Source organism: Ostrinia furnacalis, unplaced genomic scaffold (genome assembly GCF_004193835.3).
Source record: "Ostrinia furnacalis isolate ACB-3 unplaced genomic scaffold, ASM419383v2 OfSCF1066, whole genome shotgun sequence".
NCBI lineage: Eukaryota > Metazoa > Arthropoda > Insecta > Lepidoptera > Crambidae > Ostrinia > Ostrinia furnacalis.
In genome coordinates this window covers 832,544-859,140 of record NW_021131305.1, presented here as the reverse complement: position 1 = coordinate 859,140, position 26,597 = coordinate 832,544, and the positions used below count along the sequence as shown (strand labels likewise).

Genomic DNA, 26,597 nt, shown 5'->3' with positions numbered 1-26,597 from the left:
ATACGATAAACATGTCAGTCAATTTGACAACCTTTGTCGGAAACATTATTCATTGAAAATATTGTCCGAACCCTTAGTATTTCTCTTCGACAAATACATTAACACATCGTGAACCACTTTTCTTTCACGACTATAAAAATATTTTAGCAATTTAATTCATAAAATCAATTGCACACATTTAAAATAAAGTTTGTTTACACTTTGACAACAATAGACTGACATGCAAGGTGACATGTCAATGAAGTTTTCAGTTACTGTTGCCATTAAGAAATTAGTACCATTAGTTTTCCGCAACATGGCGAGGGTTTTTATGTTCCTGGTCAGGCTATACCTATTTATCAAACTTCCTCAAACTGTATGTTCATAACATAAACATTGTAGGTATTCTTTTGCAAGTCCCTTGAGTTACAATAATATTGATAAGCAACAGCAAGACAAGGAAATAATTGAAATAATTTTATATTCAACTGTATGGAAATAAGGGTCGATTGTTTTATACAGTACAAGGGTATACAATATAAACAGATGATTTTTGTTAGATGGAACTAAAAAAACTTTTCAAAATCTCAACAAGCCAGGATCGAAAGGTCTAGCTAGACAAAAGCAAGTACTTTTAAGCACATAACTACATGTAATATGGTGAGTTTAGAGCCATCATAGTAGGTATGTATAAAATTCATAAATACGAGTATTACGAGAAGCTGACATAACTAGCCCAAGCTGCAACTTCTTAATTAAATATTTGACTCTAAGAAAGTACCCCAAAACTGAAGTAACATTATTATGTTTTTGTAGCAGATATATTTTTTTTCTCAAAGCATTAGAATCCCAATTTACCAATCATACAAGAATTTCAAATAGATACAATCAACAATTTGTGTCAAAATCTTAAAGAAAAGTGGAAAACCTCTGAAAGAAATGTTATGCATAGAAATAAAGGTTCTTACCATTGATTGAAAATGAATTAAATACTACAGGGACATGCTATGGCTCCTTGAGTAATTTTAGGGTACAGTCCTTTCCTTGCCTCACGATTTTCATAATATAGTTCAGTCCAACATAACCACCATTCAGCCCCATGCTTGACTTTTACAGTAATGTAACACTAATTTGCCGTCAGTACCAAAGCACTCGTATAAATTCTTCACTATCTGATCAGGGGATGGTGCAAATGTCTGATTAACGTACAGGAACTGAAAACAAAAAATATTATTACTATGTAATTTTGATAAATAAGGGAAAGGAAGGATTAACAAAGGATCCAAGAAGTTAGGCAACTGGCAATTTAAAATTTATTTTTACAAATCAATGAATCAGCATTTTTTCATATACAAAATGTAAGATAAAGGTACGATTCTGAACTCTGCTGCTGCCCTCAGCTGATACTGTATTGCAGAATTTGCAGCAGATTTTGGATTTTCTATGTTATCAAAGTTTCTAAGCTACATGGTATAAAAAACTACATAGGACAAATAGGTAGGGTAAGTGCGCTGGTTTTCGTCCAATTATCGGAGTTGCCAACTTTGTGATGCGAAATGAATATCTTCAAATACCCTTACTCATATGTATCATATGTCATTTTAGTCCTTATATAGTCTACTTTACGTTAATATTATATGACAATAAGTAAATACCACGGGTTTTTTTATAAAAAATATTTTATGCAAAAGAGGCGATTTCACTAGTTTTCGTCCAAAAAAATCAGTTTTCGTCCTAGTGTACGCTAGTTTTCTACCACTGTGTAGAAAAAAGGGTGCAGTTGAATTGTTAACTTAAAACCAATTCTACAATACAGTAACTATGGATTGTGGTATATCATTTGAAAGGTAATTTTGTTAGCTTTCAAATGATACCAAAAAGATTTAAATAAGTTTCTTACCTAAATTAAGGAAAATATTTCAATAGGTAGAAGGACAAATGGACGAAAACTAATCTACAGGAATAGCTAATTTTGGTTTTCGTCCACCCCAGTGCTTGCTCATGACGTCATGGACGAAAACACAACAACGTTTAAAGCTGTTTTTTGTTTTCGTCCACATCTTTTTAACGGTTTTTATGGGTTTATCACTGTTAAAAAGTGGACGTAAACTAAAATGTTTAATGTAATAGCAATAAAGATCATATTGGAAGAAAAAACATTGTATTTTGTAGGTCCATTGAAGTAAAATGATTATTAAAAATATTAACTAGGTGTCAGGGTTTCCGTCCACGTGGACGAAAACCAAAATCTTGCAAAATTGTTATGCCAGTATTAGTCCACTTAATTATCTAAGATTTCTATACAAAAACTTTAATAAACCCTTAAAATAGTGTTTATTATGTTAATAATTAGACATACGTGCCAAAAACATTACGTAAAGTAGCTAAAACAGTAATTAAACATACCATGAAAGTTCCCTACCGGCACGATTTTTTTCTAACTTGACGACGTTTTCCATTCACCTGTGTGCAGCAGCAACTTCTGTAGATTTTTTTGGAGTTATTACTTGTCAAATTACATTTTCATGCAGGCAGAACTGTTACTTAGATATTATAGATTGTAACAAGTCCAAACTTGCACGGAAAGTTAGGTTTGTATTCTAATTTTCCGTATTTGTTTGTGGCAAGTCGGTCTAATGGACGAAAACAGGAGCTGGACGGAAAACCAGCGTAATTACCCTACAACAAAGTAATAAATCACCAGTTTTTCATCAGGCTCCAGTTTGAGGTATTTCTTGACGAACTCCATTATCCAACCGATAGGCTTTTCAGCATCAACTGCCCATTTTTTTTTCTTCATTATTGGAGCATTGCCGGTTGCTTTTAGTAAAATATCAACTGAAACACAATATAGCATATCATTATGGTCATTAATAATTATTTCGTCACTTTCTATCCAAAGATTTTATAAATACACAGTATTCATGTTAATATTATTATTTTGTATTTGAGTCTGATATTGACTTCAATTTATATGATCGTAAATAGTTTTATCTATTGTGAAGGTCGCTTACTTAGTAAATAGGTAATAATAACCTATTCAGTCTTATTTATGTAGGTTACTACTGTTGTAATTTGTAATATTCAAAGTCAAACTCAAAATGTGTTTGTTGCATTTCATGAATGTTTACAAGATGTGGTAATCATATTGGGAGCATTCCACGCGAAGCGGACAGGTAAAAAAAGTCGATGCTTCCGATTTCAGTAATATTTGAGTATGTTCTACTTATACATATTATTGATACGTGTACCAAATATTTTTGTAATATAATGACTAGTTTAAGAGTTATGGGTCTTCGAAGTTTTCGACAACCGGTTGGCATGCAGTACTTCAAAGCCGATTATGGAGTCATAAAATTATATATTAAAATAATTAAACCACGGGATTTATTACTTCATTTACCGTGCTTTTTAACTGTATTTTTGGAAACGAAAAAAAAATTATTTTTTCCTAAAAAAAATGCAAATTAATTTTTTTTCCTTGATTTTCACAAAGTTCGACCCTTTCGATTTTTTTAATTTTTTTTACTTAAATAGCTAATATTGTGTAGAACATTCATGCCAACTTTCAAAGTGGGCGTGGAATTGGATTCGGAGCTAGACTGAAAATACTGCCGAAGGGTGGCGTCCACCGCCGCGCCGTCGCGCTGCCGCGCCTGAAGCCCGCCGCCTGTGCGCGTTTAGTGAAACTGACAAGCAAATAAAATCACTTTTGACGGAATGTTTTGTAGATTTTTAATAACACCAATACATTTTTAGTACCTATTAAATACTAAAAAATACGTTATGGCCAGGCTTGTTATTACTCGGACACTGAAAGGATCGCTCCGAACTCCGAAAATCGGTCAAATGAACTAGTTCGGTCTTCTAGTACTATTAACTAGCACATTTTAGTACACTGATTCTATTAGGTAGATCGAACGAAAAAAGTCTTTATTCATATGCATTTATGGTCCAATATCGAAAAATACTCGCTACACACTCACAGAGCCGAATCCATCTCGCTCGCGCGCGGTTGTCACCAATTTCACGTCTCGTTCACACCTATTCATTAGTGATCGGCTGTACTAAAGTGAACTAAAAGACCGATTTGAACGACCAAGACGGAATAGTTCGTTCTCGTTCACTTAATTAAAGGAATTGCTTCCTATTAGTACATAGTACATGTACTACACAAGCCTAGTTATGGCGTATCCGCACATGCCGGGCGGCACGGCCGGTTCGGTTCGGTTCTGGGTATTAGTCCTGACCTAAATTAACTGGTGGATCTATTAATCCGGTCCACAATATCTTCTAATTACCAATAATTTACGACCTTTCAAAAGACTAGATAGAATGAAAGGTCTAGTATTCATTATATCTAAAAATTATTATGAGCCACTTAATTTCATAGGAATAGGATGAAAGCACTGACGACCGTCTGCCTCCCACATAATCGCCTTTTGTAACTCGAAAGGTATAAAAATAACAGCTCATTCTATTTTTGTTAGGAAATATTCACAGTTACGAGTAATGTAATTTATTTTTCACGATACGGAAAAACGCAACTTTATTTACTACTACTACTTTATTTTATAACGTATTTTAGTATTTAATAGGTATTAAAAATGTCTTGGTGTTATTAAAAATCTACAAAACATTCCGTCAAAAGTGATTTTATTTGCTTGTCAGTTTCACTAAACGCGCACAGGCGGCGGGCTTCAGGCGCGGCAGCGCGACGGCGCGGCGCTGGACGCCACCCTTCGGCAGTATTTTCAGTCTAGCTCCGAATCCACTTCCACGCCCACTTTGAAAGTTGGCATGAATGTTCTACACAATATTAGCTATTTAAATAAAAAAAATTAAAAAAATCGAAAGGGTCGAACTTTGTGAAAATCAAGGAAAAAAAATTAATTTGCATTTTTTTTAGGAAAAAATAATTTTTTTTTCGTTTCCAAAAATACAGTTATAAAGCACGGTAAATGAAGTAATAAATACTGTGGTTTAATTATTTTAATATATAATTTTATGACTCCATAATCGGCTTTGAAGTACTGCATGCCAACCGGTTGTCGAAAACTTCGAAGACCCATAACTCTTAAACTAGTCATTATATTACAAAAATATTTGGTACACGTATCAATAATATGTATAGGTAGAACATACTCAAATATTACTGAAATCGGAAACATCGACTTTTTTTACCTGCCCGCTTCGCGTGGAATGCCCCATTGGTCAGATCCAGATGTTTTTATTAATAAAGGCTTATGGTGACTATTTCTCTAAGGCAAAAAATAATTATTTATTACTTACCTTTAACTTTGTCTGACTTCCCTGTTTCACAGTTCTCTTTGTCACCATCAGCTTTGATATCTGATGTTATGGAAGCTTCTTCTGCTTGCTTCTCGTCCGCCATTCTTGTTAGAAAATTCAATAATCGGGACTTTTTTTATTTTATTATACCCCAAACAACCACTTTTAGCTGTTTATTAGATTTTTTTTTTGTTTCTAGGTATAATTTTTCATTGACTGGAGGATCAGCTGGATGACTGACAGTGACAGACAGCACTGAGCACACCACACATGATGGATGACAACGACAACTATAATCCAAACAGTACAGTATTATATTATCTGTGTCCAAACTGTGGATGACACCATGAAGCTAAAGATAAAATGGAGGCCACACTTCGAATACTGAGTTCGAATATAGTACTTTTTTAAAGTTTTTTCTTAGATTTTGTGATCGATAAAAGAGAAATTGATATAAAAGAGTGATTTGTAATGATTTATTATAGTTAAAAATTTTACATTGAGACTACAACTTCTAAATTGAAACTGTATTTTGTAATAATGATAATAATNTTTGAAGCGTTCATGAGCAGACATTGCAGTTGAATATTCATGTTCTGAATTTGATTATTGATGAATAATAAAATAAATCCTACTAGCTCGATTGATGGTTTCATTTAATTTATTTAAACCAGGTTATCTTTAATAATATTTTTCGTTAATTTATGAAAATATCAAATTAGCCCGTAATCCTGAATACTGATACATAAATTTAGCCTATTACTTAATTTAACACATGTACGACTGTACTCAGTGTTGCACTATCAAATGCAATTGAAGCGCCTCTGTGCCAGGGTTTTTATGTTCCTGGTCAGGCTATAAATTGGGTACCTAAATAAAGAAATTATTCAGTGGTAATACAGTGATGCTGTAAGTCATATTCAGTGTTTTTGACCATCTTGACCGATCAGATTCAGTCAATTTACATCTCTAGTCAGTGCTGTCATATAAAAAAAACTGAACTGTCCCACCAAACTCAATGACAGGGGGGCGCTACCATCGTTCAACTATATGGTTTCCAACATGGCAAAAATCTGAACCAGCGATCCGGTATTGACGGTGGCGCCCCACTGTCAATGTCATCGACAGGACAGTCCAGTATTTTGGAACTATAGTGTCATTGTCAGCTTTAGACACACAGATATGGATAGATGCAGCATGTGTCAAAAATTGTATGAAGCCGAGCGTGCCACTTTTTAAACGTCATTAGTGTCATTTTAGCGAATTTTAGTGATTGCCGCAACGTAAAAGTAATCGTATCATCGTACTGCATTCGCAAAGTCATCGAATGATATCGTGTGACTCGATTCGAAAATTAATTAATTCCGATAAAACTGATAATTTGTTAAATACAAAACCAAAAGCATCTTTATTTACCTTTTTAAAATAAAGTAATACTTACAAATCGTCAAATCTCGTTATTTTTTTTACCCTACCAGCGTTTCAAGACATAAAGTCAAGTGCATGAATACATGGATCAGTGTGTGTCTTATTGTTATGAGTAAGTACGGTTCCTTGGGATCGGTATGAGTGCACCACATACAGGGACCATGGTTTTAACTCTTAAGAGTACATCGCAGGATATGTATTAAAAACAATGCTACTTTATACTTCTTCTACTGCTACTTTATTCTAATTAATTATTGGCTACTTGTGCTGTTAATTACAATTCTCAATCCGTAAATAATATCTTCTTTCTACTGTGTTCGTACTACTGTTCTCGTAAAATCATCGTGACCGATTGTTGTAATCGGATTACATGAACATCACTCGACCATGTATGTCCATTTGGACATATCGGAATGGCACGCTTTGACGATCAACTTGCTGTATCTACTCTAATCCATATTATCCATATCTGTGTTTAGACATCTGTGATCATTGTCAGTTGTCAGTGTCAGTCACGCGGCGCACGCAGCAGGTGCACTCAAATTCAATATTTCATTCTCATTTCTCACCAATATTCTCACTCACTATAAAAATCGTTTCATATATGACCCTATTTAGTTATAAATTAATCCCCGTATAGGTACATCTATTTTTTTTAAATATTTTTAAGGTATGTATGACATTTCGGTTTTAAATAGAAAATGATTGTGCAGATTACAAAAAACTTTCTGATTACAATTTTGTTGCAAAACATCTGCTGTACAATACTTGTATGAAGCTGTTGTCGGCACCATAATAGCTATTTTTGAATGAAACAATTTGTTAACAGAAAAGAATAGTAGTAGTACCAGTACATAATCTAACAAGTAGAACAATGAGTAAGAATTTTGAATTTGAAGTACTTGTCTCCAATAATTGTCTGACAAAACCAACAATCTACCGTCTGACCTCAATTTTCATAGAATTGGATTGTTCATCTAAATAAGTTGTTCGACTAAAACATCTCACAATCACAAATATTTACCAGTTTGTTTACAGAATCACCACAATGAGTTGTCATGACCGATGGCGCTCAAAAGCAGATATCCTGGAAGATTTAGCAGAGGTGACCGGACAGTATACAGATGTCGAGGAAAAGTATGTTGTAGTGGGAGAGGGTCCTCCACCTGTACGAAGGATGGAAGACGGTATGTACCCCATTATTAACCCATATTTTGAATTCCTTTTGTTAATAGCCAAAAACACTAAAAACAATTTAATTATTATTTTATACTGTGCCCGATAAAGGGTACCAAATCACACAGTATTTATTTGTTTTATTCGAACTTGTTTGGGTGCTGTAAGAAATTCAATGAATTGTAGTGAATGTTAAATGACACCAGATGTCAAACAGTTATGAAATTGCAAACATTACATTTTTATTGATAAATCAATAAAAAAAAGCTTTAAAGCTTATATTGATTTTATATTTAAATTAAATAATGCATTTCTTTTTCATTTTCTTTTTTTCTTCAACTATTACCAACACAGACACAAATAGGTAGGTACTTGAGTACTTAAGTTGTTTGTCTAAATCAGAAATGTCTTATTAGAACTCATCTCACTTGCTTTTGATGTGTTTTTATTATAACCACTTTAATGTGATTCTTCAATCTTTATTTTTTTGGATCAATAAAGAAGAAGTGGGAACCCTAACTGCTTATGAAGTCTATAGGTATAGCCATTAAGGGAATCCCCCAGTTATGGACATATTTTTAAATCGTTAAATATCTTGTTCTACATTGATATAAGCGCGAATTTCTGGTGCTATGCTTGCTATGGCGACAGTTTTATTTAATTAACAGTTACATGTATGTGAAATGACTATTCCTTGAAATTGTTGTTTTCAAAATATGTAATTTAGAGCTAATGCTAATTTAAGATGTTAACTATTACAAAATTTAATTCAATGCATAACATAAAGTACGTACATACATAATGGTTTAAGATCTTTATTATCATTAAAAAATTTAAAAATCAACTTACTAGAGAACACAATCACAAAATAATGGTTTTTAATAGAAAGTTTAGAAAGTCTTAGAAGTTGGGGCAGTAGTACAAAAGTCATAGCATCAACAGCGTCTCATACATACATAATTAATTACCTATTTTATTAGCAAAAAAATCATAAAGTTCCTATCTGCTGACAGTCAACAATGAGTTCTATTTGTTGCAGACGAAGAATTCAATTTGAGGTTTTCTGCCGCGGATGACCCAAACGTGATACATTTCGAGAACAACGGGCCAGACCTCAAGGGGATCACTCAAATGTTGAGGATGGTAAGTTATTTTCTGCTTTGCATCATCTTGTTAAGGTTTACTATTCAACATTTCGTCGTTTTTAATTATGGGCCACTTACACGCCCTTGCATTTTTTTACCCTTGCACATGCCTAATTTTTTTGATGACAAGTAGGTGAGTCCACTGCCTTCGTAGGTTCGAATCGAAAGCCGTTGTAGCGACCAACGCTGTTGCGAATTCTTTTTCCACTGCCTCATAGGTTCGAAAGCAGAATCGAATGACGTAGTCGCGAACGACTGTTTCGAAAAACGTTTTCACTGCCTTCGAAATATAGATAACAAGCAGGTATAGACCTGCATGTTATCAAGTTACCGACACGCGGCCGAAGCTGCAGTAAAAAGATGGTTAGTTAAAAAATATAGCGTGATTTTGTGTGTATTAGTAGGTACACGTACGTTTTCTAGAAGTCTCGAATCGAATGTTAAGCTCAAAACAAAACAAAATTATGCAGTTAAACACGAGACATTATTGTGCTAATTTAATTTTGCTGAGTGTACACTCAATTGGCATCAGATGTGTTGTGTTAACAAATTATTATTGGGTAAACAAAAATATTAAGCAATACAAACATTTTGTTACGATCTGCATTACCTTTCATGCAGAATTACAGTTTTTAGGGTTCCGTACCTCTTGTAAAAATACATTTGTAATTAAATCATATTAATAAGAAAGTCGTCTCTACGAGCTAGGCCGTTGGGGCAGGAAAGTTCTCGAGTGGCGACCACTGGCTGGAAGACGTAGCGTGGGCAGGCCTCCTACTAGGTGGACCGACGATCTGGTAAAGGTCGCGGAAAGAGCCTGGATGCGGGCAGCGCAGGACCGTTCATTATGGAAAACCTTGGGGAGGCCTTTGTCCAGTAGTGGACGTCATTTGGCTGAAACGACGATTAAGAAAGTCTTTAGGTTTAGACAAGGAACGGCGTGTTTTGATTTGAGTTAACCGTGTTATTTGGGCAGTTGGGGTATCGTGTCGTATGAAAGGGCTCGGCACAAGATAAACAGATTTTGATGTGTAAATATTCGACCCCAATTCTTAATCGAAACCTTGTCAACTGAGGATAATAGGTATATGAGATTTTTATGGGTTTTTAAGGTTTGGTCACATATTAGTTTCTGGTTTGCTTGTAAAATATATTATAATACGATCATAAAAAAGTTATGACCTGGTAGGTAGACCACTCGACTTCCACTCTTATTTATGTAGGCCTACTTACAATGAAGTAACCATAAATTAAGACTAAATTATAACCGGAGACTCTACGGCAGAGAGACCGGTTAAGTATTTAACAAGGTGAAATTTTGGGGTAGTTGTTTTAGGAATGACACACAAGAAGGTTAATAGGCAAAAGCACTTAAGAATTTGTACAAAGATACGAGTTGACTTAATTTATTGTCCTTTAGGAAATTATGGAATAACAATAGATAGAACTCCTGAGGAATGTTATGACTAGGGATTGCAAACCGGGTCCGGCAAGCAGCAAATCGAACGCACAGCGTTGAATAAAGCTCTGTGATTGGTACGTGAAACCCTGTGCGTCCAGGCGCACTGTGAGACCTCATAGTAATGTTTGTGAATGTGAGCGTAAAGGTTTCACCGCAGGTAACATACCGGGTTGCAATCCCTAGTTATGACCACCGCACCGGGTTGGTTGCGTCACTGGAATCACAACTGGAATGTTTAGGGATTAGTCATTGGTACATTGGGTTATAATAATAATATGACACTGCTAGCTATAGCAAACTACTCATACAAATACCGTGAAGTGGAATCACAAGTGAATTAAGTGTTTCGAGAAAACACTTGAGATGAGACTGTTTCTGTAAACTGTAAAATGGAACGTGAAAGTTGAAAACCGTGAGAGATTTGATTTCTATGATCTGTGGGTCTAGACAAAGTGCAAATTATAATCGCAAACCAGTCGAAAAGTGGTCGAAAAGCCCCTCTTTTGTATGGAGTTTTGACGGATTCTATTTTCGATTCGATCAAAAAGTGCGTTTTGTCTAGGGGGGCTGAGATTTATACCCTTGTTGGAACTTTTCAGTTTGACAGCAATTCTTTTTGACGTCTTTGATATACTGAATCGTGACTGAATATGATGACCCACGCTGAACTGTCCCACCAAACTCAATGACAGGGGGGCGCTACCATCGTTCAAGTATATGGTTTCCAACATGACAAAAATCGGAACCAGCGATCCGGTATTGACGGTGGCGCCCCACTGTCAATGTCATGCATATGACAGCATGGACCTATAATATGACAGTAGGACAGTTCAGTATTTTGGAACTATACTGACTTTTCAGTTATTATCCCCACAGAGGAACTGTGTTGAGCATTTCTGGTGAAACTCGCTTCTGTCCACCTTCGGTCTGGTTGTGGTTAAAAAACAAAATAATTGTTGGTTGTTACATTAAATATTTATGACACATAACAATCTATCTGCCAAAATACCGCGACAGGGTATCTTGACGATCCATTACATTACGTTTGAGTTTGTTCGTTTCCGTGTACGTTGCAGCTGAACTTTTGCCGCAATAATTAAGGCTCATGCCGCATACCACAGCAGTTCCGAGAAAATGTTCTTTCAACTGCACCGTTTGTTTAAAGTTTAAACAAACTGACTATTGTTCACAGGGATAAGAGTTACGGGTTCGAGTGAAACAATGAGTACTGTAAAACATGAAAGGTCCATTAACAAGAGTCGAAATTGACTAAAGACACAGTAGTCTTATCGCTAGAGTTTTTGAGATAATGCGGGTTGCATTTGAAGTTTCAGAACTTTTAATTGTCAAAGCGGAGGATTACTAATGTTTGGCCAAAAAACGTTTCCCAAATTATCACATCGCAAACAACGTTTCGCAAATTTTCATTTGGCAAATTCTCATTTGGCAAAACAACTTATTGCAAACTTTTAATTCGCAAATGTCGTTTTTGGCATATTATTGTTTAGCAAATTATTGTTTGGCAAAGTATGTTTTGCCAAATGTTTCATTTGGCAAAAATATTTCACGATAAACTATTTACAAAACAATTTGATTGGTGCATAGAATGGAATACAAATTAGCTTGTGGTTATTATTTTGTTTAGTGGGTAGTTAATATACATTTTTTTCTANCCCCCCCCCCCCCCCGTCACATGTCCGGCTTTTAGGGTAAAATGTCCGGCCAAATGAAGCACAGAGTCCGGCTTTTGTGTTTTTGGACCTGGCAACCCTGGATGCATAGTATAAGCTACCTACCTAATGCCCGTATTCACAAACATTACTATGAGTTCTCACAGTGTCCGTGGATGCACAGGGTGACACACGAACCAATCACAGAGCTCTATTCGCTTAAACAAGCATCGTTTGTGAATACGGGCGTAAGTGTTGTCGTTACTCAGAAAGAAGCGGTTACCTAAAGTATAAGACATGTAGGTATGACTTTCATAAACAATATTCCAAATAGGCACCCGTTATACATGGTAGGAGGCCCTTGTTAGGGAATGTGTAATTTGAAACACTAACTTACGATCACGTTCCAAAACGGCGTCATTTGAGGACATTAATATTAAATTGTTTCCATTTTGGTCATTGCCTACGTGTCAAGTCAGGTGCACACCTGACTTGACACGTTGTCATAGACACCGTGTCTATGACAACGATGTCTATCGTTTTCCATTTTATTAGAGGTAACAATACCGTGTATCGGACTGTCGGACTGGCTGACTTGATATCCGAAGAACGCTGGCTCGAAAAATGGATGCGGGCAGCGCAGGACCGTGTATTGTGGAAAACCTTGGAGGAGGCCTTTGTCCAGCAGTGGACGTCATTTGACTGAAACGAACGAACGAACGAGAAACCGGCCAAGTGCGTGTCGTGGCACGCGTAGTGTAGAGTTCTGTTATAGTTGCCCGTCGTTTAAACAAGCAATGACTTCATCAAGTCACTTTTAATTGAATTGCTGAAGCTGCGGGCATAAGACTCATAATAAGGGACAGTGTAATGAGGGCTATCGTTTTAGCGCTCACCAGTTAGCGCCACTGTAGAGTAAGGTCCTGTCACTTGCTAGTAGCGAAGACAGTGGCGCCAACTTGTGAGCGCTAAAGTGGTAGGAGGACTATCGCATTTGCACTCATCAAGATGGCGCCACTGTAGAGTAAGGTCCTGTCAATCGCCAGGGGTGCCAACTGTTAAGTATAAAAACGATTGCATCATTGTGCAGCTATAACGCGTAGTGTGTATTAGAGCGCTTTGGAGCCTTCTCGAATACGGCTTAGAGCACCAATGCTGCTCTTTTTTCCAAAGATGGCAAAAAACTATCAGTATGTGTATTAGCGAAAATACCTGAACTTACTGAACGTTTTATTATTAGACAAACATTAAATTTAATATCTACAAATCTTTTCTTTACAGGTAGATGAATTCGACCGGCCCTCGGATACCGTCACATGCGTGCCAAATATTCAATCTGATTTTACACTAACTATAAGTAAACTCGACCCGAACGTTCCAGAGTTCGTGCCTAAATGTGCTAATAATTCTAGTCCTAGTATTAATGTTAATGTAAGTGATAAACAATGTAAAAATGAAAACAACAATAATAATAGTTCTAAAAATAGAACACATAATGGAAAATCTGATATAAATGATTCCAGTAATGATGGAATAGACAAGAGAAATCCCTCAAAGGAAGAAATCGAAGTGATATCAACGCAACTAAGAAAGAAAATAATTGACGTGTCAGCCAAAGAAGACCTTCACGCCAAAAAAGAAAAAAATGTTGCAATCGCTGCTCTTTTGAAGCTGTATACAACTCCGCGCTCGGAAGAAGAAAAACCAATTAAATTAATGACTCCATCTTATTTCGTATCGGCTCCGGCAGCAGCAGTACCCGTTGACGATTCTGAATCTACCAGCAATGCGGACGCATCACCAGCAGAATTAGAATCGTCAACACTAGAGAGCTCTAGCCGATCTGGGAGAACTTCTCCGAAGTCGGAAAGTGACCCTCCTCACGTGATGGATCCCAATATACAAAAGTCAATTAATAAAGTCAATGATTGGCTGCACAAGCCAGAGTCGCCCAAACCCAAAGGGCCTACCCTTAGCTTGGGGCCGATATATTTCAAGAAGAAGAATAGTGGGAAGTCGAGTGACGACAGCAGGAGCAGTTCCAGTTCAACGGTTAACTTGACGCCATCGCTCGACATTTCTTTTAAACCTTCAAAGCTAGCGGAGGATTTAACTAAAGAATATAATCAACGAGCAAAAGCTAGTGAAAAACGTGAAGCAACCTCACGAGATGATAATATATGGGATGTTGCCATGAGAAAAATGAAGGAAAAAGAAAGGAAACAGATAGAACAATCTTGTCTTTCTGTCAAACTTCCAGACGATGGCACTTCAAGCTAAACGCTGGTTGGTTATATTAAGAGGCGACTCTGCAATAAAAAATAATGTAATATGACGTAGTCCACTTAGAACACCCGCCTAAATAGCACCTGGCCAGTAGGCCTAAGATGCGCGCCGCGATAAGCGGTTATCACGCCATTTTATCGATTTTGCCCATACATTTTGACGTCGATAAAAGTTATCACGGCGCGCATCTTAGGCCTACTGGTAGAGCTTCTATCGATAACGCTATTCGTAGATTCAATTTTACTATTTAATTTTAGTGCTTTATGTGGACTAGGCCAGGTGCTATTCGTGCAGGTGCTATTTGCTCTAAGTCAGTGGTTCTTAACCTTTAAGTCATGAGGGACCATTTACCAAATTTCTGTCTGGTCAGGGACCACCTCATAATCATAATCGGTCAAAAGTAAACCAGTTTGACTGCAAAAATCAGTTAAAAGTAGTTTTGACTAAGGCGGGACCACCAGTGGTCCGTGGACCACCGGTTAAGAACCACTGCTCTAAGTGGACTACGTAACATGTATTTATTTATTTTATTTTATTTAACATTGTTGTATTGTATAGGTGACGTTGGCCATGCACAGATTGTATTGTGTTCATAGTCAGATATATTTTATTTACCTGTGTCGTTGTAAGTAGTTACATTTTGGTAGTTGTGTGACAAACGAGTATAATAGTAGACGTGTTTTCAAATCAGCATTTTTCCTTTAACTATAAATCTCCATTATTTACTGCTATCTAAACTTAGATGAATTAGTCTTTTTTTTTCAATAAAAATGTTTATTTGAAAATTCGTTTCAGGGCTGATTTTTCAATCGTCGGATAACTTTTAACTGAAGAATAAAATTGTCATTTTGACATATTTCCCATACTGGAACTGTCAATGTGCCAAACTTATTCTTCAGATAAAAGAGATCTGAGGATTGAAAAATCAGCCCTTAAACAGATGATGAGATGTAGGTAGATATCTCGAAAGGTTGTGAATGCTGTGAATTTGTCACAAAAGACGGAATACATGTACATAATGTACCTATAATTTGATATAATTAGATACTACAATAAGTATTAAAACTTTTTTGTTTAGGATAATCCCTAAAGGGGCCATCATGGACTTGGTTATTTATTCCTCTTTAGAGGTCTAGTCCAGCTATTCTGTTTACTGAATACGTTTTAACCGTAAGTACTTCAGAAGTATTCTTTTCTTGCATTGTTTTTTTTTTTCACAATATTGTAAAAATCGGTCGGACCGAGTAAAAGAGTCTTTACGATTGATTTGTGATATTTATTTGAAATGTAAATTTTAGAGGTATGATAAAAAAAACTAAAATATTCGTGTTAATGATACACTCCATTGATATAAAGATCGCCAAATTGGAGAACCTGGTTCTAAAAATAAAATTAGCAACCATATTGCTTGCAATTGTTGCAAACAGTTTTACATTAGGTTTTTATTTAGGTAAGTGATGACTTTATAATCAAGTGAAACAAAATTTCTTTTATTGTAATATTTTAACTCTAGAAAATTGTATGTATAAAGTCCATTTGCGATAAGTTTAATTTTATTATGAAACTAGCGGCCGCCCGCGACTTCGTACGCGTGGACCCCGTTTTACCCTTAGGGGTGAAGTTACGAGTTTTTTAGGGTTTACCCGGAAATTATTCAAACTTTTCTCGCTGTAAAAACCATCCTTGGACTTCAACAAACATTTTAAAAAAAAAATTGGTAAAATTGGTCCAGGCGTTGTTGAGTTATGCGCTTACCAACACATTTTGCGATTCATTTTTATCATCAACAGCCCTTTACAGTCCACTGCTGGACTATGAGCCTCCTCCACTATAGTGGAGGGTTTTGCCATAATCTCCACGCTAGGCAGGCGGGTTGGAGATTGCAGTTTAAAAGATTGATGTTTTTCAGAGAGCGCTGCTGCCATTTTAAAATTATAAGATAATTGATCCCAAAGTGAAAATAAACCAAAAAGGGGGTCAATCGGAATGAGAGATAATAAAAGATTAGGTATAATATTATTTTTATTCTATAAAAATGACGATTTTTAAGTAGGTACTTACTACTGTTTAATTAGTCTTTTTTATTATCTGTTTTTGGAAATTTTATCTGAACTGAGCATCTTTTTTTTCATCTTTTAATACATATATTAATTTATGTATTAAATATAAATAAATGTAATATAAATCAATGTAAAATAATGCAAGATAGAAACAAAACCTTACGAGGATGCGTGGTAAATTATTGTTTCTGAATCAATAATGTACTTACATTACTACCGTTATTTCTATTTAGTACTAGCTATCCGCCCGCGGCTTCGCCCGCGTGACAAAAGGGCTGCTTTTAGGGTTTTCCAAATGTTCGCTTGCCAAATGTTGGTCTTGAAGCACTGGAGTGGTAGGGCAAAAAAAATTAAGACATGTAAAGGCTCCATATGGGCGAAAACAATATTTTTATGAATCCAATTTTTTTCTTTAAAATAATTGATGTTGTAAGTACTATTTAAATACTATGTAATTAATTACATATATTTTTGACCTTTGACTTGATATTCGGCCTTGCCAACTACGCAAAACTTACGACATAATATCAATTCTCCATATCTGAAGGAAAGATTGTAGCATAATAATTATCACATTTGTTTAGAATAATAATAGTAAATAGGAGTCTTAAAGTAGGTCAAACGTATGTTTCTTACTTTTGTTTGACCTACTTTGAGTACTTAATTATGCAAATACACAGACTTCTGTACTATTAAACAAAAAATTGTAACTGAAAAAAGAAATTAATATGAAAAAAAAAACACTCCCACACTGTAACACAATTTTATTCAGCCTGTGTTATTACGAAGTCTGCAATACATTAGTCTGTTAATTAAATAATCCAGATACTTAATTAATCTAGCTCTGTAGATCTACCCAGCACCCATGCAAGTTACAGTACTGACTTAAAATTGCTAATGTACCATGGTATTATGCCTAAAGTGGAATAAGTTACAGTAAATAAGTAACATTATTTTCGTCCAAGAGGCTGTACCTTGCATTGCTGTGATTTAATTATGAAATGATTTTATTTATATTAATTTTATTTATTGTTTTTAATTATTACCTATGTCATTCGTAATTAATTATACATGTTTTTTTATAAATTCGCGTGTATCATTTAATTTTGGATCATTATCTCCTTGCATGAGAAAGAGTTTGACATGTGAAAACAAACTCGAGCGAGGCTAGGCAGTAGTGATGCAACGAATACGAATATTCGTATTCGCTGAATGGTAGACATTTACCGAATATTCGTATTCGGTGAAATAATAAATACGAATACCTACTTTTTTTAAATTTTGCCACACGTGTGTGTCTCCGAACACTATAGCCACAACGACACGACGGGAAAACCCCGGTCAGTATGTAACAAATTAGTAGTTAAGTAAATTTTTCTTCCGGAATTTGACAGTGAATAGCAGGTCGATTGTACAAGTACCTATTATTTTGTTTTGTGATTAGTTACAAAGTAAAGTGATTTGTAAAAGACAATGCCGGAAATTGGCGTCTTTTTTTTTTCGCGCGGCCATTGACCAAACCTTGTTTTTTGATTACAAAATAGTGTAATAAACCAAACTTACTATGGCATGTATACCTCTAAACTCAGTCTGAACTGAGTTACGAGCATTAGAAGTTTGATGATTTTCATACTAGATTTGCTTTTTGCACGCAAGTTTTGTAAGAAATTGCAACAAAATAGTGACATTGTATGTGTAAACAAACAATACCATCCATTATAGGCTCCAGACATCAGTATGGAGCAGTATCAGCGCAATAAAAAAATAGCGCAATATTTTGTTGCAATTTCTTACAAAACTTGCGCGCAAAAAGCAAATCTAGTATGAAAATCATCAAACTTCTAATGCTCGTAACTCAGTTCAGACTGAGTTTAGAGGTATACATGCCATAGTAAGTTTGGTTTATTACACTATTTTGTAATCAAAAAACCAAGTTTGGTCGATGGCCGCGTGAAAAAAAAAAGACGCCACCTTCCATACAAAATCTGGCATTGCCATTTTAATTACTAAAACATTAACCATAATAAAATGAGTTAAAAGACAATGCCGGAAATTGGCGTCTTTTTATTTTCGCGCGGCCATCGACCAAACCTTGTTTTTTGATTACAAAATAGTGTAATAAACCAAACTTAGTATGACATGTATACCTCTAAACTCAGTCTGAACTGAGTTACGAGCATCAGAAGTTTGATGATTTTCATACTAGATTTGCTGTTTGAGCGCAAGTTTTGTAAGAAATTGCAACAAAATAATGACATTGTATGTGTAAACAAACAATACCATCCATTAAAGGCTCCAGACATCAGTATGCAGCAAAATCAGCGCAATAAAAAATAGCGCAATATTTTGTTGCAATTTCTTACAAAACTTGCGCGCAAAAAGCAAATCTAGTATGAAAATAATTAAACTTCTAATGCTCGTAACTCAGTTCAGACTGAGTTTAGAGGTATACATGCCATAGTAAGTTTGGTTTATTACACAATTTTGTAATCACAAAACAAAGTTTGGTCGATGGCCGCGCGAAAAAAAAAGACGCCACCTTCCATACAAAATCTGGCATTGCCATTTATGAGATTTCTTGACTATGTAGCGATATTCTTATTCGTATTCGCCGAATAGTAGATTTAATATTCGTATTCGTAAAAGTGGTAATCGTTGCATCACTAGTAGGCAGACGAACTCGAGACATGATACTAGGATATAATTTGTAGATAAGGCCAATCAGTTAAAATACCTACGAGAAGAAAAATTACTGAGAATGTAATCAAAGCTCCCGAAGCAAAAATAACTACATATGCCTGTTTGGTTTCATCATGGGTAAAAAAAAGTGAAAACGGGAAGAGAATACCTACCAGGGAATTCCCTAAATAAAATATTCTTTTTAGATGTTGGCAATATACATCGAGGCTGACTTGATTTGTGCCATTTTCAGGTTTCAAGTGAGACGAGTTACAAAACGGAACTAAATGGTTCATTTACCCACACTCATGCACATGCATTATTAATGGTCGTCTAAACACGAATTTTAGAACTTAGAACAACCGACTAACATGACGCTTCACATTCCCGCCTAGGGTGCCAGGATTAGAGGGACTTCTTGTCCCCCTAATCCTAAATATTCAAACAAACGGGTATCGATCGATAGTAGGTTATAGAATAGTATTAAAGAACAATAAAAAAAAGTGAGTAAACAAAAAGAAAATCATTCCCGCCCATTTCCCGCCAAAATCCCTGCTTCTGTTTGACTCGGATCGACCGGAAAATATTGATTGACAATCACGAACTGGCTGAATGTGCAAATTGCATGAAGCCATACACAGTTCTATCCTTAAAATTATTTAAAAAACTTGAATCAGCGGTGGCCGATTATGAATGATCGGCATAATCGATTTATTTTGTATTACTAATGTTGATAATCGATTACGGAAATAGCAACTACTATCCGTTCGCGATAAGTTTGTCGCTGGCGATATGACGTCACTCGAATGAAAGCGTCTACGCGTCTATAACTATAGCGAACTACATTAAAAATATGTTTTATTTATTAATATTGATAAAAATTGTGTATTTGCGTAAAGTAAGACACTTATTGCGTTTAATCACTAACTAATTGCGTTTAATCGCGGTTGGGGGAGGGGACGCGCATTCCAAAGACCGGTAAATTTAGCGCGAACGGGTAGTAATTATGTTTTCATAATCGAATGATGTTACTAATTAGAAGTACTAATCGTGTTTTTAAAAAAAGGAGTAGGTTCCCAATTCGAATGTGATTGATACTTTTGGAGTCGGTGCCGGCAAATTTCATACGTTTTATAATCTTGGCACCGACTTCTAAAATATCAATCATGGTATAAAAATAATTATGTTTCTACTTTTTAGTGCAATTTTTTTGGAGACTGTTTTACTTTTTATTAAAATTATAAAATGAAGTCGACAGTTGCTCCATGACTACTTTCTTTAGTAGGAGCCGGAGGTAAGTATATTAGACATTGGTTTAGTTTGTTTTGTTTTATTACGGTGGTGTGAGATAGACGCTTTTTACTCTTAATGGATTTATTTAACGTTGTAGATTAGTAAAGCACGAAAGATATAATAGATAGTAAGTGCACGAAAAGTGACGCAACTTTTAGTAGACCATTTTGGTCCACTTGAAAATTTAATATTTTATGTTTTAATTAAATAGTTAGTTTTGTGGTTTGTTTAATATTCTAAACAAATATTTAAACCACCTATGAATCATTTTACTCAATCAAAGAAAAATGTTTAGTCGTCGTTTCGTTGACCTACCAACTTCATATTATGTATTAGTAGATTAGAATTAGTAACTACTAAACTAACTGTTATAATCGAGATATTTCGAGTCATTTTCATAATCGAATGATTTCGTAGTATATCTCTGAATCGGCCACCGCTACTTGGATCGTTGTCAAAGTTGTCAAAATGTCAAGTCAAGTGTCACTAACAAAATGACGGGTTAATTTTGCAATTTGCATTTTGCATTTCTTCTAATTGGAAAATTTCAAAACTTACCTGAAGTTGGTGGAAATCCTTAATGGATTACGATAGAAATGTAAACGGGCAAAAATATACTTTGTCTAGGCCCCTTATTACTGTAAGATATAGTTAAAACGTAGTATCATAACCAAACCGCTAAGTAGGTACTTGGTGATTTTGATAAAATTTGAAAACAATATTTGATAAATTAAATATACCGAGCTACAACTATGGCAGATTGGTCTAATAAACATGTGATCATGCGGGATTTGGCAGAGGCACAAGGGTGTGATGTTCCGGTCGACCTTGAAGGAATTGGCGCCAACGAGAAACCACCCGCTTTGAATATCCCTGAAGGTACACTTTTATATTCAAGTTATTACTCCAATAGGCTTATATTAAACAATAATATATAAAGCAAAAACTTAGGTTGCTCTAAGGTTTATTTAGTATAAAATTAATACAACTTTCCATCAGTAAGATTAAAGAAACATAACCATTCAAACAACTTGTCTGTTTACAACATAATTTTTATGGTGTAAATATGGTTTTCAGACATGGGAGAGGATTATTTTGGACATTGTATTGGAGAAGGTGACACCGGCCCACCAGACATCGCTATGATCCAGCAAATGCTAGATGAGGTATGTATTTTGCAGTTTTATTCCTACATTAGTTGTTATTATTTAAAAGTAATGTAAGCTTTCATCTAAAACATGTTTAGGTTACTTTGTTCAGAGTAAAATATGTGTTTTGGGTCTTGTTTATTGCACAAAAAATTTTCACTTTCAGGTCAGAGATGTAAGTGTCTTAAACTGCGAGGACAGCTCTGAATATGTTGTAGAAATATCCAAACCTAACAGGTTATCTATGAGCCAATTGATTGGCAAAGATGTCACGAATACCAGAACAGGAGCCATACCAAAAACCGTCCAAAGTAAAACTGAGAAACCTGCGATGAAAAAAGTAAAAAAGAAAAGAGAAAATGTTGCTGTTAATTCAATTTTACAAAATATGGCTGAGGAGAGTGCAAAATTAAATGCAGAACAGCCTAAAGAACCACTAAAACTTTTAAAACCAATGGATTTCATAACTGATTTAACAGACACAGAGATAGTCCAATCCGTTGAGAAGGTTAATGGTTGGTTGGATAATCAAGTGCCTGAAACTTATGTGCCAAAGTTTGTAAGTAATCCACTTCATTTTGAGGCAGGTTCAATGTTTAAAAGAAAAAGTGGCTCTACATCAAAAAGCAACAGGAGTGACAGCGTTACTTCCTCACCTCAAAAAAAAGAATCATCAACATCATATAAACCTTCTTCTTCGGCTACTAAGACACAAGATCCTGAACGTAAGATTTTACATAATCCATTAGCATTAGATCCGGGTGCAATGTTTAAGAGAAGAAGTGGATCAACCTCTAAAAGTACAGGGAGTGACTCTGTTGAGACCTTTTCCCCTCCTCAAAAGCCACCTACGTCATCAGTTGATACGTACCAACCGACAACAAATTTCAATGAATATTACCAGAAGTATGTGGAGAAAAGTCAAATAAAAGAGTCAATTAAAGAAGATATATGGACAAGAGCAGAAAAGTTAATGAAGTAAGTTATTATCAATATTAAATATAGCAACACCCAGTCATAGCTGCTATTTTCTCAATGTTAAACTCTGATGAATTTATTGTGGCCGTGTGGTGACGGCAGAGTAGAATACATTTGTCACCAACCCCTACTCTTCCCGCGGGTGTCGTAAGAGGCGACTTAGGGACTACACATCAAACAGAGAATGGGCAGCAGCGCTCTCTGAAAAACATCAATCTTTTAAACTGCGATCTCCAACCCGCCTGCCAAGCGTGGAGATTATGGCAAAACCCTCCACTATAGTGGAGGAGGCTCATAGTCCAGCAGTGGACTGTAAAGGGCTGTTGATGATGATAATGATGAACTTATTGTAGATATTTCATTGTTAAATAAACATTTGTGTATTACAGGAAAAAAGAAGAGGCAGCAGCATTGAAAGCTTTGGAGTCTAACTTAGAAGCTGAAGCTATAGTTTCGGAAGTCTTCGACGTACCTACGGAAGACGATATAGCAAACATTGTTCTAAACTTCAAATTAGAACCTGACGTTATCGATTCAACGGTAGAAACTGATGTAATCGACACAATGGTAGAACCTGATGTAATGGACGCAACAATACAAACTGTCGTAAACGACACAACGATACAAACCGTCGTAAACGACGCAACAATACAAACTGTCGTAAACGACGCAACGATACAAACTGCCGTAAACGACGCAACGATACAACCTGCCGTAACTGAAACAACGAGAGAACCTGCCGTAATGGACGTCCCGTTAGAACCTGTCTTAGCCGACGCAACGATACAACCCGCCATAAACGACGCAACGATACAAACTGCCGTAACCGACGCAACGATACAACCTGTGGTAACTGAAACAACGAGACAACCTGCCGTAATGGACGTCCCGTTAGTACCTGTCGTAGCCGACGCAACGATACAACCCGCCGTAATCGACGCAACGATACAACCTGCGGAACAATAGTAACTACGTAAAATGGTATACTTTATTTCTAACCCTTCTTAATATGCTTTTTACTACCATTTTGGATTAAAACTGAAGTGGTTCGCGCCGTGACAGAGACAAGAGACCGCGACATGAGTACCAATACAAGAGACAGGTTCGGCCAGGATCAATGAGGGCTATCGTTTTAGCGCTCACCAGTAAGCGCCACTGTAGAGTAAGGTCCTGTCACTTGCTAGTAGCGAAGACAGTGGCACCAACTGGTGAGCGCTAAAGTGGTAGGAGGACTATCGCTTTTGCACTCATCAAGATGGCGCCACTGTAGAGTAAGGTCCTGTCAATCGCCAGGGGTGCCAACTGTTAAGTATAAAAACGATAGCCCTCATTGAAAAACATGCAAGTATAGTGTGGGCGAAGGCTCGGTAGAACTCGTGAATAATACAACATCAACGTAAGGGAAAAGAAGAAGAATGTAGGTACATAATAAGGAAAGAAATATGACCGGAGATTAGACTAGGTCTAAGGCTAGTCTTAGCCTGGTAAGCAAGAAAAGAAAACTGAACACAGGGCGTTTCAACGCCTTTTGAAGTGAGAAAAAAAGTTGGCAATATTAGACTATGGATAAAAGTCCAGACCAAAAACAACGCACGCAAAGCAGCGGGCAAAAGCTAGTATTTTTATAGTGATGTTTGTGGAAGTGTTATTTAGTTTGAAATAATGAACATTTTCATGTGAACTTATTACATTGATTTTGTTATTTATTACTTTTGTGATTTTTAATTACTGTTTTTAGTTTAGTTACTAGATGATTAGTTTCAAATTGAGTGTGGACCGGGGATCTTGTAAAGGTCGCGGGTAGCATGACTGGTTGTTTTAAAAATCCTTGAGGGAAGCCTTTGACCAGCAGTGAACGTCCTTTGGCTGAAACGACCAATTAGTTTTAACTGAAAGTTATTTTAAGTTTAATAAACGCCGTCCTTTTCACACTGATCTGAATTGAAAAGGGTAAAAGTGGTCTTAATAGAAAAGCTAGTGCTTTAATATTAATGGAAAAATGTGCCGCAAACTACATTATTTATTTTCCATTTTTAGTATAGTAACTAAAGGTTAATTTTGATACTCAATGTTAAGTACGACGATGACACACACGATAAATGCTGAGGTGTCTTATTTAGTTGTAATTCATAGAAAATATAACAAAAATGTATAGTCTGATTTGCTGTTGTCTGTTCAAACTCGTAGCAAGCATGACGTAAGGAATATAAATGGCTGTTAAAAAGTTAACATTAAGTTACATTTAGATAAGTTTAACCAATTTTTGTTTGAAAAATTTAAAATGCCTAAAAGATATGACTCAGTACGGCAAAAGAGAATGTATACCAAGAATGTTCAGAGTTCAATATATTTTTTTATGTCGTAAACGGAAATTTCAACCGTGTGATCGACACTAGACTTTGATTGTACAAAATGTGCTGTGTATGGTGCACTGGAAAGACAGGACACAGGACGATTTCATAGGCCCGGTTAACTACGCCGGACCGGCCAAATTTGCCGGAAACCGGACGCCGGACAGTGTTCACATTACGCCGGATCCCACAAGAAAATAAGATAGTCAAGTCAGTTCATCAAAATATGCGAGCCGAATGACGCGAGGAGGCTCTCTGACCGATGCCCGACAAACTCGTTCACACTGCCATTGGTTCTACCGGAATTTCGCAGTGACAAAACGCTCGGCAAAAATTTCGGTACCGGGATAATGTGAATAGCTTCATATAAATTGTACAATGTACAGCCACTAGCCCTTACGGGAATTTTACCGGTCCGGCAGATTTTCCGGTTCGGTAGTGGGAACCGAGAGGTGATGTGGAAATAACGAAATCAATTGAACACCTCTCCGTTTTTGTGGAAACTTAATGTGGTGTGTGTACCTCCGCTCCGAAGCGATAATAGGCTAGTTTCCTAAAAAAATTTTTTAGTCTGTCAATTTTAATATAAAAAAATATTGGACACGTATATTTTTAATTGTTAATCAAACAAATAATAACAAAGTTATAGTGCGTTAAAGTTCCGCGCGACGTCACAAAGTGCTGCACTTTTACGCACTCACTGACGTCACGGGCCTTTTCTTTAGAACTTTGGCACGCTTTGTCTCTTAACATTTTCATTAGTTTTAAAAAGTGAAAAATACGCGTCGAGTAGTTTTTGATAAGCTAACTGACGGATTAATTAAAACTCTTGCTTTTTTACCCAGGAAACATCCCTATTCGCTACAAATTAGGTGCTAAAATGTTTATGAATACTTTTATCACATTGTCTAGTCTAGTGTGATTAAATTTCGTATAATACCTATGGCGCTGCAAAAGTTATTATGTGAATTATTCACTTTCTGTTTATTTTCTTAAGATGAAAAAAGACAAGTCAGTGATTCGAGTTAAAACGACATTGACTTCTAATGATTTATTTTATTATTTAGCCCTTCGGATCTCTTACGAATCTTAGCAACCGGTTGCTAAATTGTACAATAAAATTGCAACTTGCGAAATTTATGGAAACAAGCTACAGCACGAAAAAAAAACGTTCGACTTCGAATCGTTTGCGTATTCGAATCGCCATCAACAGATTTACGCCCGTATTCACAAACATTACTATGAGGTCTCACAGTGCGCGTGGACGCACAGGGTGACACATGAACCAATCACAGAGCTCTATTCAACGAAGTGCGTTCGATTTTCTGTTTCATCGTTTGTGAATATGGACGTAAGTATGAAAACATAAACAGCGGCCCTATGAATATGTCGTAAAGTGAACTTAGTATGAGAAATCGTAGCACGAAACTAATTTTGACAATCGAGATAGTCACGTTATCGTTGAATTCGAAGACTGGGTGTCATATTTTGTCGAAAACGCAAACGATTCGAAGACGAAAGTATTGAACGCTTCCCTGTCATTGGTTGGCGTCGCAGTCCGCGTTGCTGTTGTTACAATTAGCAATAATTGGTTACTGAAATTCGTCGCATGCAGGCTGGGCAATATTGAAATAAAATATGTTTGTGCCA

The 26,597-nt window shown here is 36.0% G+C and overlaps 3 protein-coding genes across 7 annotated transcripts; 2 read left to right on the top strand and 1 right to left on the bottom strand.

Annotated features, from left to right (window-relative positions):
* Nucleotides 1-776: 776 nt before the first annotated feature.
* Atg12 (Autophagy-related 12) lies at nucleotides 777-5,517 on the bottom strand. Its single transcript, XM_028302053.1, has 3 exons — nucleotides 5,272-5,517; nucleotides 2,681-2,817; nucleotides 777-1,193 (listed from the first exon to the last, which is right to left on the bottom strand). The coding sequence occupies exons 1-3, from the start codon at nucleotides 5,372-5,374 to the stop codon at nucleotides 1,071-1,073; spliced, it is 363 nt and encodes a 120-aa protein (XP_028157854.1). The 5' UTR covers nucleotides 5,375-5,517; the 3' UTR covers nucleotides 777-1,070.
* A 1,691-nt stretch (nucleotides 5,518-7,208) lies between these two features.
* On the top strand, nucleotides 7,209-14,774 carry LOC114351011 (probable serine/threonine-protein kinase nek3). Of its 3 annotated transcripts, none has more exons than XM_028302044.1 (4): nucleotides 7,209-7,231; nucleotides 7,738-7,886; nucleotides 8,915-9,018; nucleotides 13,434-14,774. In XM_028302044.1, exons 2-4 carry the CDS (start codon nucleotides 7,748-7,750, stop codon nucleotides 14,430-14,432), a joined length of 1,242 nt encoding a protein of 413 aa, XP_028157845.1. In that variant the 5' UTR covers nucleotides 7,209-7,231; nucleotides 7,738-7,747; the 3' UTR covers nucleotides 14,433-14,774. The 3 variants fall into 3 exon arrangements, with proteins under 3 accessions (XP_028157845.1, XP_028157843.1, XP_028157844.1); XM_028302042.1 differs by having other exon boundaries at nucleotides 7,214-7,369; XM_028302043.1 differs by lacking the exon at nucleotides 7,209-7,231 and adding an exon at nucleotides 7,418-7,577.
* A 6,157-nt stretch (nucleotides 14,775-20,931) lies between these two features.
* On the top strand, nucleotides 20,932-24,895 carry LOC114351013 (uncharacterized). Of its 3 annotated transcripts, none has more exons than XM_028302049.1 (5): nucleotides 20,932-21,152; nucleotides 21,269-21,349; nucleotides 21,548-21,636; nucleotides 21,785-22,596; nucleotides 22,986-24,895. In XM_028302049.1, exons 3-5 carry the CDS (start codon nucleotides 21,550-21,552, stop codon nucleotides 23,560-23,562), a joined length of 1,476 nt encoding a protein of 491 aa, XP_028157850.1. In that variant the 5' UTR covers nucleotides 20,932-21,152; nucleotides 21,269-21,349; nucleotides 21,548-21,549; the 3' UTR covers nucleotides 23,563-24,895. The 3 variants fall into 3 exon arrangements, with proteins under 3 accessions (XP_028157850.1, XP_028157849.1, XP_028157848.1); XM_028302048.1 differs by having other exon boundaries at nucleotides 20,932-21,349; nucleotides 22,986-23,197; nucleotides 23,252-24,895; XM_028302047.1 differs by having other exon boundaries at nucleotides 20,932-21,349.
* Nucleotides 24,896-26,597: the final 1,702 nt, after the last annotated feature.

Excerpts from the sequence above, each read along its gene's own strand:
- Atg12 (XM_028302053.1), bottom strand. The coding sequence starts at position 5,374 with ATGGCGGACGAGAAGCAAGCAGAAGAAGCTTCCATAACATCAGATATC. Across the intron at positions 2,818-5,271 it reads GAAGTCAGACAAAGTTAAAG|TTGATATTTTACTAAAAGCA; the intron begins GTAAGTAATAAA and ends ATTGTGTTTCAG. Across the intron at positions 1,194-2,680 it reads TGGAGCCTGATGAAAAACTG|TTCCTGTACGTTAATCAGAC; the intron begins GTGATTTATTAC and ends TTTTGTTTTCAG.
- LOC114351011 (XM_028302044.1), top strand. The coding sequence starts at position 7,748 with ATGAGTTGTCATGACCGATGGCGCTCAAAAGCAGATATCCTGGAAGAT. Across the intron at positions 7,887-8,914 it reads TGTACGAAGGATGGAAGACG|ACGAAGAATTCAATTTGAGG; the intron begins GTATGTACCCCA and ends TATTTGTTGCAG. Across the intron at positions 9,019-13,433 it reads TCACTCAAATGTTGAGGATG|GTAGATGAATTCGACCGGCC; the intron begins GTAAGTTATTTT and ends TTTTCTTTACAG.
- LOC114351013 (XM_028302047.1), top strand. The coding sequence starts at position 21,223 with ATGGCAGATTGGTCTAATAAACATGTGATCATGCGGGATTTGGCAGAG. Across the intron at positions 21,350-21,547 it reads CGCTTTGAATATCCCTGAAG|ACATGGGAGAGGATTATTTT; the intron begins GTACACTTTTAT and ends TATGGTTTTCAG. Across the intron at positions 21,637-21,784 it reads TCCAGCAAATGCTAGATGAG|GTCAGAGATGTAAGTGTCTT; the intron begins GTATGTATTTTG and ends TTTCACTTTCAG.